Below are 16312 nucleotides of genomic sequence, written 5' to 3'. Positions count from 1 at the left end.
GAAAAATTCTTTAGTTTAACAACACATCATTTACAGACTTGTTGTGAGGATTTTTTTCAAGAACAAATTTAAGACACATTCTTAGGAAGATTGGTGAATGAGTCCCAATGACAGACCAGCCAAAAGTGTTTTTTGGGATCACTGCATCCTAAAATGCTGAATTTCCAGCAGAATTTCTCAAATTATGCAGCAGTATTTTAAGTAATATACTTATAAGTAGAAATGCTTGGAGACTATGAGTTTGATATTCCTTTAACATGGTTTAAATGTCGATTAGATAAGATAAACTCACACATTATTCAATGATTTCTGCGAACTTCAATTCACAATAAAGGTACAATAACATGCATTACTTGATGTTGCTAAAAGTCCAAAAATGTTTTAAGGCCTCCTAACTTCCTGTTAGTGCTCATTATTGACTACAGCTGGTGGCTTCCCTGTGCCCATATATGAAGGCTTTGTTTGACAGCTCTCATTGGTGGGCTGACTAACATACAGTACATTGGGAGGGTCCAAGAAGCTAAATGTATATCATATACCATCGCATATACCATTATGCAAAAACCTTGAATCTCCATTTTTGCTGATTTTCACTTTTGGACATAACATGAACATGACAATTATTTGTTCATTGTCCAAATATCATGAGACATAAACCTATCGAAATGCTCCAAAAATCACTTGAAATAATGAAATCTTTTTCTATTTTACTTTCACTGAATGGAATAGTTGCCATTTTGGAGATGCAAGATTTCTGCATGACAGTGACGATCTTTGACTAAGATGCTTATGGTTTTTGTACTCGTGCACATTGTAGTCTAGAAAATGTAACTGTATTCATCATGGCTGAGCTCCTGTGTCCCTCTTGCTCTCCAGGTCCACCTGATGAATCCTGAAAACGTCCCAAAGCCATGCTGCGCCCCCACCAAGCTGCATGCCATCTCTGTGCTCTACTTCGATGACAACTCCAACGTCATTCTGAAGAAGTACAAGAACATGGTGGTGCGTGCCTGTGGCTGCCACTGACCCCAAGGACGTCACGCTAGCTTACCCCCCCCTCCTTTACCCCCTGCCCAGCGGCTGCAGCCTAGTGTGTGTGTACGTGTGCGTGTGAGACGTGTGTGAGACAGAGGACGGGGAGGGAAAGAGAGAGAGAGGTGGAAAAGATATGTTTGTGTGTGTGTGTGCTAAAACGTTTGAGTTCAAATGCTAGAATAGATGCATTGAATGCATGTGTGTGTGTATGTGTGTGTGCACGCGTGCATATCCCTCTTTTCGACCTGGCTGTACTGGATGTGGGATTATTAAGGACTGTGTGAGGAATGTGCTGCTTTCCCCCCCTCTTTCCTGTTCACACACAGTCAGTTCTCGTGTACCGGTTCCTAATCCTACTAAAGTCCGGAAAGTATGTACAGCCACATCTGAATACAGAGCCAGTGCCTAAAACAGTGAACTGTCACTGAACCATATTAGCCTAAATCCATTCTATATTTTATAAGAGGTATTTATTCTGTATTTGACTAACCAAAGCTTGATTTAACATCTCAGACTGTCGAAACCTAATCATTCCCTGCCACAGCCACATCACAGCACAAAAATGGAGATTTATTTTTATTTCCTGTTTTTGTACATTTTATACAGTTGCTCAGCCGTCCAAAAAGGCAACAGCTGAACTTGGATGAACTCTTTTAGGGTCTTAATAAAATGACTTATTTTTATTCTCTCAATATTTGCTCTACACTATGCGTGGTTTGCCGTTGCCAGAGAAAGCGGCCACAGGCATCAAAGCAACCAAAACAACAGGACTATTATTCTCAAGAGGACAGAACCCTTCTTTTGTTCTCCTGCCTCATTCACAATACTACACACACCTCTCTCTTTTTAATGCAACACCTGCCTCTGGCCATCTTCCAGCTTCTTACAGTTCATTTTACAGTTTTTCCAGGGTCAGTTTCCACAAATGATGCTCTAGTTTGCCAGCCAGCTCATGTCCATTTTTGCTGTTTGTTGCTTTTAGTTTCATACCGTCAATGTTGGGCAAAAACCTTGCATCTCCATTTTTTCTGTATTTAACTTTGACAATTTGAATCTGGAGAGTTTATTCTTGACATCATGTCAAAATGTCCATGATAACAAGACAAATAGAAAAGCTCTAAAATGACATTACTTGGAATAAAATCTTTTTACACTGACATTGTTGCGGTCACACAAAACCTTCCAGTTTTGCCGTTTTTTACGTTTTTAAAATAATTTCTTTCTAATTTTACCTCATTTTCTACCCAACGTGGAAGGCCGATTATTTAATCACCGTTCATGTGAACTCCCCAATCACTAGCAATGCCCCAAACAAAAGCCTCAGACACATGTGCAGCCAACCACCGCGGTCATATCTCTAGCTCCAATTCAACAGCTAACAGATGCCTGTGCTGACCATCATTACACTAGGAGTGATGTGGGGAGGAAGTAGCATCAACCGAACCCTGAGAGAAAAAGAACAATTGTGCTCTCTGCGCCTCTGGCTGCTAATGGCAAGCAGCATGAGCCCAATGAGTTTTCCATGATGAATGGACCAATAGAAATGCTCCAAAATGACTTCTTACTGGAAAAAAAATATTAAGAGTTTTTCCTTCTCCTGTAAAATTGCTATTTGGAAATTTTTGCATGGCTTTTTTTGTGTGCATGACAGCAACGACATGCTTTACCCAGTCATCAAGGACTATGTGCAACGTTCAACGGTACAAGTATAAACCCTACTAACTTGTTGCAGATAGATTTGCTTTTTTGCAACCAGCCACACGGTCATATACCTCTAGTAAACTGCTGTTTACATATGTTTCCATGTCTAGATGTCTGTATGTAAATACTTCTGTATATTTTCTAGGTTATTTATTGCACCTCTTCAGAAAATCTTAGACAGTAAATAACCATTCTGACAGCTACTTTTGGAAAACAAAAAAAGCCTTAACATTTTATTATGAAATTTGTATTACAACTTTCATTGTTTTCTTTTTGTACAAAATTTCACAGGCAGTGTGTAACCTATAAAAAAAAAGAAAGTAAAAGGAGAAAAAAAAAAAAAAAAAAAAAAAAAACTGCTCTCTCTTTCACTGGGGTCTGCCTGTACCATGTGCCTCCCATAAACAAACTTTGTTGAAAAAAAGCTGCTTTCCTTCCTTTTGTTACTCTTCATGCTCTTCAGAAATTAGTGGAAAACTTCAGGAGAATGGAGATAGCAGGAGGGGGAGGGTTGATTCAGCTCAACCACTCAAGAGCTCACTAGCATGTGGATAAGGAAATACAGTCATAATACAAAACTGCAGGTGGAAGAAAATGAGAAGGAAAAACTAAAAAGGTCCCAAAACAAAAAACTACTATGCATGATTAGCAGCTTGTAGTGTTTTGAATTCAGTTCTAGTGGCAGGTTACATGATGCTTCTGGAGTCCTATTTACATACAAAGCAAAGAGATAAACAGCTTATCTAAATAGAAGAATAAATGCTTAAAGTGAAATTCCCTTAAATGTGTCAGTCATGAGTGGTTTTTGATCCCAGTACAGGACTCCAAGGTAACCCCATGCACTGTACTGTAATAGTCCCAGAAATGTAGCACTTCTGCACTGAACTCAAACATTTTGCAAGACCCAATAATGTAATAAGGTATTAACAATGGGCAAGCTGAAATTACCAATGTTATAATAAGGTTTAACAGTACTAGTAAAACCTTTTACAACACTGACAGTCAATATCCAGTCTAAAAATTGGCAAGTTATTCCATTATTAGGTGTCAACATTGAGTTTTCTGAAAATGTTTGTTACATGTCTGGAATTATTACTTCATTGGGACAGTATTACTATAAGTGCTACAGGCTCACAGAGTAAATGTGTGAAAAAACATGCTGCGCTTATAATGGAAAAATATTGAACTTGTCTATGCAAAACACACAAACAAAAGTGCAGTCCTCACATGGAGATTTAAAATTGAGGGTAGAGATGGTGGTGTAAAAGAAGAGAAAAGGCAGAAAGGAGGAACATATGATTTTAACTTTATATTTAAAAAAAAAATGTTCTCCCTGAGAGCCAAGTCACATGATTCTCTATTTACAGTAAAAATAAACCGGGCTGTCTTTCCGGGCACTGTAAACACATAAAGGCCAAACCGTTGGCCTCAAAAAGCAACAGAATTTCTCGTTATAAAATTTCTCCACTTATACATGGTGCAATAATCTCTATTTCTGTGTTTATAACATTGTCAAAAGGAAAGACTATAATAACTCACTGTGTTGACAGACAGAAAAACAAAGGGGAAAAAAAGGGAATTTCTAGAATTGGATAATTGGTGTAATTAATCAGGTACCGTTTCCTCTCATTGGTCCATAAGTTGAAAAAGACTTAACTGCAATCACTTATTCACATTTTATCTATGGACATAATGAATTGTAGCGCTTACTCTAGACTTTTGATGAGTTGAAAGCAAAAAAATTCAAATAAAATAAAGAGAAGGGTTTTCATGGACCGACATGCCTGTACTGCTGGGGGGGGGGGAAACACCGGGGAAAGATCAGTGATCAGAGCAAGGGATACTGTGAAACGTAGGTAGATATAAGGAGAGTTACAGCTCATCTCTGGCCTGCTTCATGACGAAGCTGTGAAGGCTCTCCAAGTCACGCCCGCCATTGTGCTCTTCTCCTTGCTTGCCTGCACGGAACATCAGCAGCGTTGGGTACCCGTGCACCTAAAGTGGTGAAACAGCCAGCACTCATAAGTCAGAAGTAACCAGCACCGGTACATCACTCATCTAGGAGGTTTAAGAGTGAAGTTTTTCCCCCCATTTCAATGTGAAGACAAACCTCCACAACGCATCTCTAATTCAAACATATGTATTACAAAGAAGGGGGCCTTATTTACCAGTACCTTCCCATAAATCTCACCGTCCTCATAAAATGAACAAATTCCAAGTAAGGAAACATGGGTGCTTGTTAGAATCTGTGAAAACTGTAAGTGGTTTTTAAGAAGAAGGGTCTTCTTTAGAATGGTTGGTGAATAAGGTCCAGTGTCTATAGCAGTGGGTAGCAGCTCAAACAAGGATAAGTGACAGCAAAAACAACTAAATATAGTGAGTGCAGACGTATACTGCATGAATAAATTCAGTAATTACAGTGGCAATCAACATTTCAATCCCCATGGCAAATTAGGTTTTTAAGCATAATTTACGACCTTTCAGCTGTTTGCAATAAACCAATCAAACAAGAGCATTTTAAATAGCTCAACACATTCGTGGGTTTGCGTGCTGCAAAGGGGATAGAACCATTTTGATTGAAACTGGAACATCCTACCGTGATTGAGTGGCATCTCCAAAAAAAATAAAAAAAATACAGCCTGTCCAGCTGGCAGTGTTTTAATAAGCACAGTAACAACATTAAAATGTTTGATGGTTCTAAATGCAGAAAAGTAAATATGGTTGAACGATTTGGGCGAAAGCTGACTGATGCTTGTACACTAGTGCGATAAGCAAGGAAAAACAGAAGAGCAACTGTTCCTCAGGTGAGGGACAACGTCAATACAGGACGTAATAAGACTGCGTCAACAACAGTTTGCCACACAACTGCCTAGAAAAGGTTATAACAATAAAGAGGAAGAACATTAACCTCATCACAAGGGCAACTGCACATTACAGAGATTTGAGAAGAGTGACATGGTCAGACGAGCCAAGCTTTGATATGCACTCGCCCACATGTGAATGATCCAGGCCATTGAAATGGCGACCCTTTTCTAAAAGGCCAAATACAGAGGAAACGCTCATGTTAGTTGTATCTAAGCTTGACCGTTTCTTTCCTATTGGCTCCAAAACCCGTCTTCTAAAAGAGCGACTGCACCCAAAGTCAGCCAGGAAACTGATGATAAATGAATCAGCTAGCATGCTAATATTGCAGTCAAATTTAAATCCTTGGCTGAACAGAGCTGATTTAACAGAAACTAAAAGATACAGATACTAAAAATCAATGTGCAGTACTGTACACTGTTCACTGCTCGTTTTACTGTTTATCTACGTTTGCCAGCCTGCTTATTGCTAGGTTAGCTCCAAGCTAAGTGCAGCTCCATGCACAGACCCAACCACAGCAGTCCTATACTTTTTCGCTGTGACTGTGTGTGTCACTGTACTAGACATCCAGACAGACATCCCTATAGAGAACTACTGCCAATAGAACAGGACTCTTTGGAGCAGGTAAACAAACTTCTTGGCACCATGCCTTATGCCATGTGAGGGCTAAATGGGAATAACGCCCGCCAGCATTAAACTGTGGAGCAGTGGAACAGATCTCTGGAATGATGGCGCTCCATTTATTACTTTTGGAAGGAGTTGGGGATGAGGTGAGGTGAGGTGGGGTGGAGGCTCATCCAACATCCCGACCTCACAAACGCTTTTGTTGCTGAATGCAATCAAATCCTCACAGGAATGCTCAAATCTTGTAGATAGCCTTCCCTGGACTCTAGGCACATTTACTCCAACAAAGGCAGAACTCACCTCAATCACAACATGCCTTTAATTTCAGAAGAAACGAATCAGCAGGTGTCCCAATATTTTTGTCCATATAGTGTATAATTTTTAAAACTAAACTTTGTGTTTGGCAAGTTAGCTAATGTTAGCATGCTAAAAGCAACCAAAAACTTTGCAAATGGACTTTTTGTCCATCACCAGTCACTCATTTCACAACGCGATGCAAACGGCAAAGGTCTGGCATGACTACAGCTTTATGCTATGGGGGAAGAGATTGGCTTCCAATGTTTGGATTCTGTTTGGCTTTGCTTAAGAGTAAAGGTCATCCCTATCTGAGGATTTTAAAACTCCAAGCATTTTAGCATTGGTCTAAACATCTAAACATTCTACTGTAAGACAAAGGTTTAAAACTCCCGTTTGTGGAGAGCCACAGGATTGCAAACGTTACCAGCTCCAGCATGTTAATTTAAAAAAAAAAAAAAAAGCCCAGTAATTAACTGAAGAATAAATCTGTATGTCACAACAGAGAAAACATTAACATGTCAGTGCTGTGGTCCTCCAGGAATGCAGCCTAATACATGCCATAATCCATAAGCAAAAAGTATGAGATTTGTTCTTTGATCACGGTTACATATCAGAGTCAGAAGATCTTTGGCTTTGTGTGTTGAACAGAAACAATGGCGAGTGACTCACTGAGAATCTGTTGCAGAGGGATCTCTCAACAGTGCAGTCCACTTTAGCAATCTTCACATCTGTCAAGCCAGGAAACTCCTTCTTAGACAGGTCCTCCCATGCAGGAGCCAGGTTCTTACAGTGGCCACACCTTCAACACAAACCAAGAAACACAAGCATCAGAATCTTGGGGGTTATAAAGGACGACTTCTGCCATCAGAGACCGTTTGATCAGATTACAAAAAAAATTGTCAATTTGGCAAACAAGAACTTACCATGGAGCATAAAACTTAATGAAGGAGACCCCTTTGGCAACAATTTCATCAAAGTTGCTTTCAGTGAGGACAACGACACTGGACTGAAAGAGAAAAGGGAAATGAGGGGAGAGAGAAAAAAAAACAAAAAACACATTTTTGTATTAATCTGTAACTTACAATTAAAGTTGGTTACACAGCATCAACTGATGACTTAAAGGAAAATTAATATACATTACATACACACATTCTAGAAAGCAGAGCTGGTTGAATCTCAATTCAGTCATTCCTTGTTTTAGAAAATACATTATAAAAGCAGACAAATGTTCAACCTTAGGTTCTGTCAAAACAAAATGTTCTAAACTAAACAGAGATGGACATTTGTGCATATTATGGTCACAAGTGATGCAGCATCCTGAACAGTGTTGATACAGATACTGAAGTAGTATGAAAAACATTGAGAGTCTGCAGTGATCTTTTTTTGGCAGCAGGTTACCAGGGGCTTGTCCGAAACTGAAAATTGTAAGTAGTGTTTTCACAGTTTTCACATTGTGGGGAGACAGATGTACATCCTAAAGGTATTTGAAATTATTTGGTAACACACTCCTGATTTCTTTGTAAAGTACTTCTAGCGATTGTTATGCAGTTCTGTTAATCTGGTTGCTGAACTGGCAGAAAGCAGATCAGACTGGTTATAAAGCCCTCAGATCACAGAAAATAGTACAGTGTGAAAACTGACATCCTGAATTCTGAATGGTTGTGCTCAGAGTTTTTTTTTTGTGTCCCAGCTAAACTCAACACTACCACCACTTACTCACATACCAACACTGGATAAATACACATGTGATGGTAGCATTCAAAGGCAGTCGTATTTTGAATGATCAAAACTGCCGAGGCATATGTGAAAGTGTAAAATATGTATTTTGCTATTAAATGGGGTTCTATGGAAGAGTGGATGGGAAGGGTTGTTTTATATGAATTTCCTTTAACAAATTAAGTAATTAAACTAAGGTCCTAAATATATAAAAACCCAAAAACCAAACATCTTGTATGGCTCAAAGGCTCAAATGTAGAATAAAGTCAACTTCCCCTTTAAGATTATTTATATAGAGTGCTATTTCTGAACATCGCTCCACATTAAGTAACAAGCCACAGAAATTCCATTGATTTAGACTACATCCTCTACCACAGCAAAAATGGAAAAAGTGAACCTCGCAAAGGCTATGTTGCAAAACCTCGGAAGCTCATACTTGAACACACTCCGGCCACTCATGCACACATTATATTATATATCTAAAAACATACACAATTTCTCTCCCTGTCTCGCTCTCCTGCTCATACACTCACACAAATATTTGCATCAGCAGGAGGAGGAAATAGCTAGTCTACCCATAATTGCTACTTCACTTCTGGGATGCAGATTCATGACTACAGGCTAGACACTGATGACAATCTCACGGTTCAAACATCTGCCTAAGAACTCCCTCCTTAATCAAACCTCTGCGGAGCCAGACAATATTACCAACTACCTATAATCTCAACAGGGAAATGTTGCATACATCAAAGACTATGGGCTAGACTTTAACCTCAATAAAATGACCTAGTGTTGTGGTCAGTCCACCAGTGCTTCATTTCCAGTTATGTTTAATAGCCAATATTTTGTATTTTGATCATACCATCAAGACAAACCCACAATTCCACCTATAGACAACCAATAAATGATAAGGCCACTTTAATGCCACATTATGCACAGGTGTACCAACATAAACATTATAATCCTTAGCAAGCGTTAGGCCTATCAAGTGTGTAATTGCTGGGTATTCAAATCCAATGACCAAATCTATTCTTCTAAAACCTGTTGAGTATTTCGTGCAAACACATACACTACCTCTTGTTTAGCAGGCTCTGTACTCCCTGGGATTTCATTGGCCTTTGCATCCTCTGTAGCAGGCTGATCTTTGGAAGCAGCCTCAGCCAAGTGATTATCCACAAATTCCTTGAAGGACTCTAGATCACGCTTACCCCTGTACTGATCCACCTGAAAAACAACAAATCAGAAGAGCTTTCAGTCATAATTGCAAAGAATGGAAGAATGACTGTGTTAATGTCTTATTCTTCTGAATATCTGTCAGCAGGCTGTGTACTTGTACAGTCTGTTTGCTATGTTTTACATGGCACGTGTGGGTGCTCTCCAAAACATAATTCGTATGTGTAACATAACTGGCCAAAAAGTGATTGATCCACTCTGCAATTAAATTTGTATTAGGGATGCATAATATTTTATTTACCAGCCATTGATAATTAAATGGAACAAGTACATTTTAGCCCAATGCTGAAATAAATGCACACTGAATAATGTGTAGAAGTGCGTAATCACAAGTGCCTAGACCCCATAGTGGCATCTGCCGGCCGCACCTTTCCTCCCCAAACTCTCGTTCACCAATCTTCGCCAACAATCATGTACTGTAAAATCTTCTTTAATCATGAAGTGTCTTTTAGTAAGTTAGATATTTTAGTGTTCTAAAATATGTTAGTTTGTAATCAGCAACAGTGCTGCACATTAACACAATCTGCTCAGTGCTCACGAAAGTATGAGACATACAAGTCATCACTGCTTATGTTTGCTTTTTATTGGTTTGATTTTAATACAATTCTCTGTGTCAATATAAATGTTGTAGTAATTCTGCAGTTGGTAACTACTGCAACATTTAGGGTAGAATGGAAAGACAGTAGACAGGAGTAATTTCTGTTCACCTATACAAACTTAGCAAAATGTCTTCGGTATAGTACTGAAAAAAAGTCCTTATCAATTTAAAAAATCAAAAAACTAATAATCCATTTAAAAAGGGGACACTAGCATTGTGCTAGAGTCTGGTCTCTGTCTGAAGGTCATAAATGAGCGGGTTCTGTCTTGAACTTATTTGAAATCTGTCTTTTCTCGGTTTATTAGTATTCTATAGTTATTGAATAAGATTTTATTTTAAATTTAAGGGTATACAAGTCAACTCTACACTCTCCATTAAAGACACCATACACTGGGGAGCAGACACACTGCATTGTGCCGTTTAGCATAACATAGCAGATACAGAACAAAGCAGACACAGAATGTGTTGCAATGAGAGTACTGATAAACACATACGGAGCACTGTGAGTTGTTGAGTGCTGGCACATGTTGAGGATCTAACTGTTTCTTTCCATTATAACTCAACTGGATAGTTTTTGTTTGAGGGCAGATTGAAATGTATTAATTATATCAATTAACGAATAATTATGAATACAAATGGATGGAATGGATGTTGGTGGTTTATATTCAGTTGGTTTATGTGGTGATTTCTGATTCTTAGAAAAGTCTTTGAAAAGTAAGAATACAGAATAACTGCTACAGAAAGTTACATAGCTTTAGTGCAACTATAAGACTAAAATAAATTAATAATTTTATAAAAATATAAATACCCCTCTCTTTGAGTACTGAATATTCAAGTTGCGTCAGGGTAGTTTACCTTCTCTCCGTCTGTGAAGAAGAGCAGTGTAGGATAGCCTCGGACCTGGTTCTCTGAACAGATCTCATAATGCTGCGTGCAGTCCAGCTGTGGCAAGTAAACCAAATCAAAGACCCTGATCAAACCAAACATGAAACTCACTACACACTGACAGGATCTTAAATGTTAAAAATCATACACAATGTTTTACATAACTCCTCATGTACAGAGATTTACATAAGACGACAAATACGACACATTGAATGACACCTTTTGGTGAAATTGCTTTGAGATCAGTGAAATCTGATTTGAGCACAATTATAATAAAGCATTGACTGCATGCTAAGTGACAGCAAACGATGTGCATAATACGCAAAATAGCTAGCATGTTTGAGGCATTTACAAGCAGAGAACAACTATGGCTTACACAGCTTAGCAGATGATTAACCCCTTATAAAAATTATTCTGAAATATGGTCTTACCTTGCCAATTTTGACCAAATCTGAGTGCTCAAAGCTGGTAGCAAGCTGCTCCCACGTTGGGGCCATAGCTTTGCAGTGTCCGCACCACGGCGCAAAGAACTTCACAAAGTGAGATCCTGCAGAACAAGACAGAATGTAAATAAGGTAAAAGACTTGTGTACTTTTAAGATAAGAAGAATATCACTTAATAACCAAATACAAATATTTTTTGTTGGTTAATGAAATTATTTTTTTATTTAGTTATTTCCTACTACCCCACTTCATATGATGCCACCGGCACTCAAACCTGCAATCACCCGATGATAGGAAGAACAGGTCACTTGATAGCATGGCTTTAGCACTTTGGAGCCCTACAGTGAGCATTTGTGAAGCAGCAAGATTTACAAAACTACACATTTCTTTTGTTTTGTTCTGAACACAAACTTTTCTGTTCTTGCTCCAGTGCTCTGTTGCATAATCAGTAAAAAACGAAATAAAAGAACATGCATCTAGCAACTCATCATGTGGCTAAAAATAAACAAATGCACAACTGCCACAGAAACTGAAAGAGATGGTGTCAGAGTTAAAACTGGAAAAGACCTAAATAGTATACAACCTTAAGCATAATGAAACTCAGACACCTGTTCTGAGAACAGTGAGTTGTGAGTGTATATATTTAGAGGGATATGTTAACTTTTCAGAGATGCCAATCCTTACAGTGATACCATTTCAAAACAATTTTTTTTAATAGTGTGGAAACTAGCTCAACAAATATATTTTAAGAGACCTCATCTGGTTCATTTAAATGTGCGTCAAGCTGTTTTTGAAGTGATACCTTTGGAAATATGTGCTTTGAAGTTGGAAGCAGTCAGGTCATACATGCCCTGCTTGGGCTCTGGCACTTTGGGGGGCTCAGGCTCACTTTGGGGGTCCTGGGAAATTAATAAAAACCAGACATACAGGCTGTGTATTACTCTTCTCTGTTTATTTTCTTTTTACTGAAGTAAAATGTACACACGTTCTGCCTTTGTGTTGTCACAGTAAGGACACTGTGTTAAAGCTAAAGGATTAATTCACCTTTCAACTACCCCACAACACATGAGAGACTGAGCAAAGGGGGGGGGTGGACAAAAAACATAAAAAGTCCCACAATGGTCAAAGTCCAGATCTCAATTTAACTCACTATATCTATAGCCCTATGCAAACCTGTACATCCTGGTAGTCAATCTGCCAAACTGACTTAAAGTTGAATACCAAACAGGAAGTGCAAAAAAAAAAAAAATAGATAATACAAATAATTCTGGCTTTGTTATTTTTGTATCCTATCTCTCCTTCAAGAGAGATTCTTACCTCAGGCTCATCCTGAAGAGTTTTCAGCATCCAGGTCTCCAGGGATTGCAGGTCTCTTGGGCCCTGATATTTCACTGCCTCCTGCTCAGGTTTGAACAGCTTCAGACTACACATAACCAAATCACACACAAAAAAAAAAAAAAAGTTTAAACACCTAAAAGACAGTCAGATGTAGAAAACACAGCCTCTGTAGGTAATCAAATATACAAATATATTTTCAGCTAACCATAACACAGATCCATCAAATTAATAATCTAACAAATAAAAATAAAATAAAAATCAACATCTTCAGTGTGGCTTTGCAAAGGCTCCGATTTTATTTTTTGACATATCTTAGTCTCAGGACTTAGCAAACCAGGCCTATGTCACCAACTACAATTAATGAACCAAATTTTCAAGCTTTATAAATTCTGGCCTTTAAAAGACTTCATTACATTCACGAAATTTAGCTGACGCTCTTATGCAGAGCGACTTACAAGATTACTCATATTACATAAGATACATATATACATTACAGATGTCCACAAGGCAAGGGAAGGCTAAAAGAAGGCAGTCAAGCATTTCCAGCTTGTTTCACAAGAGTGGAGTTAAAGGTGAGATCTGCAAAACCAAGACAACTCTTGGAGAGAACTGCTTGTATGATGAGAAGATTGGCAAATCTAAACACCCACATCTTCATGAAAGAGCTCAAAAACAAACAAACAAAAAATCCCTTAACTCCCTTAAAGAATACCTAGCCAACTGTGTTGAGGGGGATTGATCATGTTTTTGGGTTGTTTTGCTGCCAGTGGCAATATTTTATAGGTGGAGGGAAGAAAAGACTCCCCAAAATACAGAAAATACCTGGAGTCACATTTAAAAGCACCTGCAAACTGTCTGAAGCTGAAAATGTACCGTTTTAAACACCTACAAGAATTTAAAGATTTGTAGCTGCCTACAAAAAGAAGTAACCCAAACATGTGAAAGCTGTGATTTCACAGGCCACATTGATGATTTTTGCTATTTCATATGTTTGATTAGGCTGTTCATAAGAACAGGACGAGAGGTACAGAGCTGTTATGGAATAAATCACTTTGCAACTCTGCCCTATATCCCAGTGCTGTAAACCTTTGTAAGTATGGGGATGGCTCAACTAATGAAATGTGAAGTTGCATTTATGCAAGTATTTGAGCCGAGGACGCCATCAACTGGAGTTAAACATCACTCTGGGAATAACCAAATGATAGGAGACTTTGGCCCTCCACTGTTAACACATGACAGTCATTCGAGTGACCTGTGGACACTACTTTTCCTCTTACTATTCTCAATGAATACAGCAACCCCTCAACAATGTACACTATATGGACAAAAGTACTGGGACACCTGCTTATTCACTGTCCCTTCCACAATCAAGGGTATTAAAAATAGTTTACCCTGCTTTTGTTGGGACTAACTGTCTACTTTCCAGGGAAGGCTTTCAACTAGATCCAGGAGCATTGCTGTGAGGATCTGATTGCAGCAGCTACAAGAGCATCACTAAGGTCAGGATTGTGGACGATCTCAACCCCCATCTCATCCCAAAACTACTGGATAGAGCACCATCATTCTAGAGAACACAGTTTCACTGGACTTTATACCCCTCTGGCCCACGCCTGGCATTAGACAGTGCCGATGGGTTCATGTTTCCTATTGGTAGCACTTCTCTACAGGGACTTGACAATCTGCATGTTTGCTTCTGTACACCTGTCAGCAGCCGAATGCATTGGTTAGAAGGGGTGACCACAAACATTTGGACATGTAGTGTACCGTCATTATAGTTTTATCCATTTTAACACCATGATAGCTTTTAAGGAGGTCTCAGCGACAACATAAAAGTTGTAAAGCTTACGTAGGATATCCGCGGATTCCATGGTCACTGGAGCAAAACTTGGTGTCTTTAGTGCAGTCTACTTTTACAACATAGGCGGGGGGAGTCTCCATACTGTTGTACTTATCTGCCAGCTCATTCCACGTCCCCTGTAGCCTCTGGCAGTGACCACACCTGTGTAGAACAAAGCACATGATACCATCTTAACACATCCTGGGGACAGAAATGAAGATTAACAAAAGCACTGAGTGGAGCTGCCTTTGATTAGAGGGTCTTTCCTGGGGATGCAACTCTAGGGTTTAACTTACAGGCCTATAACAATGCTATGTAAAGACTGGGATTTTGAGCTCAGGTATACTCCTTTATTAAAATAAGAAAAAAAAAAGACAAAAACATATTCACGGCATGTTAGGATCAATGTGAGGTCTGTCTCGTTACTTTTTGCTGCTTCTTGCCACGTAAGCTGAAACTTCTCATACTGGATGAACTGTGAACTTGGCTAGCCAGCTTTGAGCGCTAGCTAGCTAACCCGCTACAACTGCAATTGAGTTTACCCCTCCAGATAAGCTGGATACTCCTTATATCTTTTAATGGCTAAATTCGAAACGAGATAACAGCCATTATAAAAACCACACGCGGCATAGATATCCCACTTTTTCGGCATTTATGTACTAGAGGTGGCAAATCCCGATCCAGAAAGTGAAAATCCGCCACAGGATTTTGCCCCGACTGCCCGTGCGGCTCTGCTGCAGTCCAGATGGATTGGAGCGGCCGCGGCCGTCGGAACAAAGACCCGCGCCGGATTTTCACTACCTGGATCTGGATCTGGCACCATTGTACGCATTTGCGTTAGGCTTCTTCCAGCAAGCTGAGCTAACGGATAGCTATCTAGCTAACCTAGATAGATAGCTTAGCAAAGCACCTGGGAGACTCCTAGATTGTTCTCCTGCAGAAACGACACCGAACAAAGAGTTTTAATCGCGTAGCGCCCGTTTTCACATTAACACGTGTCTCACCTACCTGCATTAGCTAGCACTAGGTTAGACAGCTGAGCTAGAACTGAGCTAACACGAACTCTGAGAGCCGGCTACAGCTAGGCGAAGTTAAAGATGTCTGTAACTTTACCAAGGGGCGAAGAACATCACGAAGTGTGGAGCTGTTGGGATCGCATTGTTGAACATTTCCACCGTGTAAGTGTGCTTGGCGTGTTCATCCTCCTCCGTCTCATTATCGCACAATATCGTACCAAAGAGTAATACTGAATACATACAACTTATTAAAACAGGGGACATTCTCAGTGCTGAGGTGGCCATGACACCGCCGAGCTGAAGCAGGGATGCCCAGTGAATGAAACCAGCTCACTTCACTCGCTCTCTGCTAAAGCTTGGCTATAAAGCGTTTACTACGCTAGATACGTAAATACACGCTTAGTTCGGAATCACTAGGAAACGCGGTGCGTATGACTTGGAGATCTGCAGTGCGGCGCGGACGCGGGACTAAACGCCCCCTAACAGGCCTAGGAAGATTGCAGGCACTGGTTTTATACATGGGTGACGTTACAACATTTAATAACTGTTAAAATGTTTTATTATTTTTATTATTATTATTATTACGTATAACACAAATCTGAATATATAAGTATAAGTATAAATATTTGTTTTATTTGTAAATATTTAGTTATATTTAGTTTTATTCATTTTGTAATCTTTTTTTCAGTATGTTTGGGTCATTATTTGCTCATTAATTCATTAAAAA

At 39.2% G+C, this 16312-nt stretch overlaps 2 protein-coding genes across 2 annotated transcripts in view; one reads left to right on the top strand and one right to left on the bottom strand.

The window, feature by feature from the left end:
- bmp6 (bone morphogenetic protein 6) overlaps window positions 1-3140 on the top strand; it is a 45224-nt gene extending 42084 nt beyond the window's left edge. Inside the window, exon 7 of the mRNA XM_072691370.1 lies at window positions 877-3140. Within this exon, the coding sequence (XP_072547471.1) occupies window positions 877-1026 (150 nt within the window). The 3' untranslated portion in view covers window positions 1027-3140. The remainder of the gene's footprint in view (window positions 1-876) is intronic.
- txndc5 (thioredoxin domain containing 5) lies at window positions 2941-15931 on the bottom strand. The gene is made up of 10 exons (XM_072691382.1): window positions 15683-15931; window positions 14579-14731; window positions 12712-12817; window positions 12197-12293; window positions 11383-11498; window positions 10922-11008; window positions 9310-9459; window positions 7443-7525; window positions 7189-7318; window positions 2941-4731 (listed from the first exon to the last, which is right to left on the bottom strand). The coding sequence occupies exons 1-10, from the start codon at window positions 15868-15870 to the stop codon at window positions 4609-4611; spliced, it is 1233 nt and encodes a 410-aa protein (XP_072547483.1). The 5' UTR covers window positions 15871-15931; the 3' UTR covers window positions 2941-4608.
- Window positions 15932-16312: the final 381 nt, after the last annotated feature.

This window comes from Salminus brasiliensis, chromosome 1, assembly GCF_030463535.1.
Source record: "Salminus brasiliensis chromosome 1, fSalBra1.hap2, whole genome shotgun sequence".
NCBI classification, from domain to species: domain Eukaryota; kingdom Metazoa; phylum Chordata; class Actinopteri; order Characiformes; family Bryconidae; genus Salminus; species Salminus brasiliensis.
This window is presented reverse-complemented; position numbering and strand designations above follow the sequence as displayed.

Excerpts from the sequence above, each read along its gene's own strand:
- txndc5 (XM_072691382.1), bottom strand. The coding sequence starts at position 15,870 with ATGGCCACCTCAGCACTGAGAATGTCCCCTGTTTTAATAAGTTGTATG. Across the intron at positions 12,818-14,578 it reads GGAATCCGCGGATATCCTAC|TCTGAAGCTGTTCAAACCTG; the intron begins GTAAGCTTTACA and ends GGTTATGTGTAG. Across the intron at positions 7,526-9,309 it reads CAGAGCCTGCTAAACAAGAG|TCCAGTGTCGTTGTCCTCAC; the intron begins GTAGTGTATGTG and ends TTTCTCTTTCAG.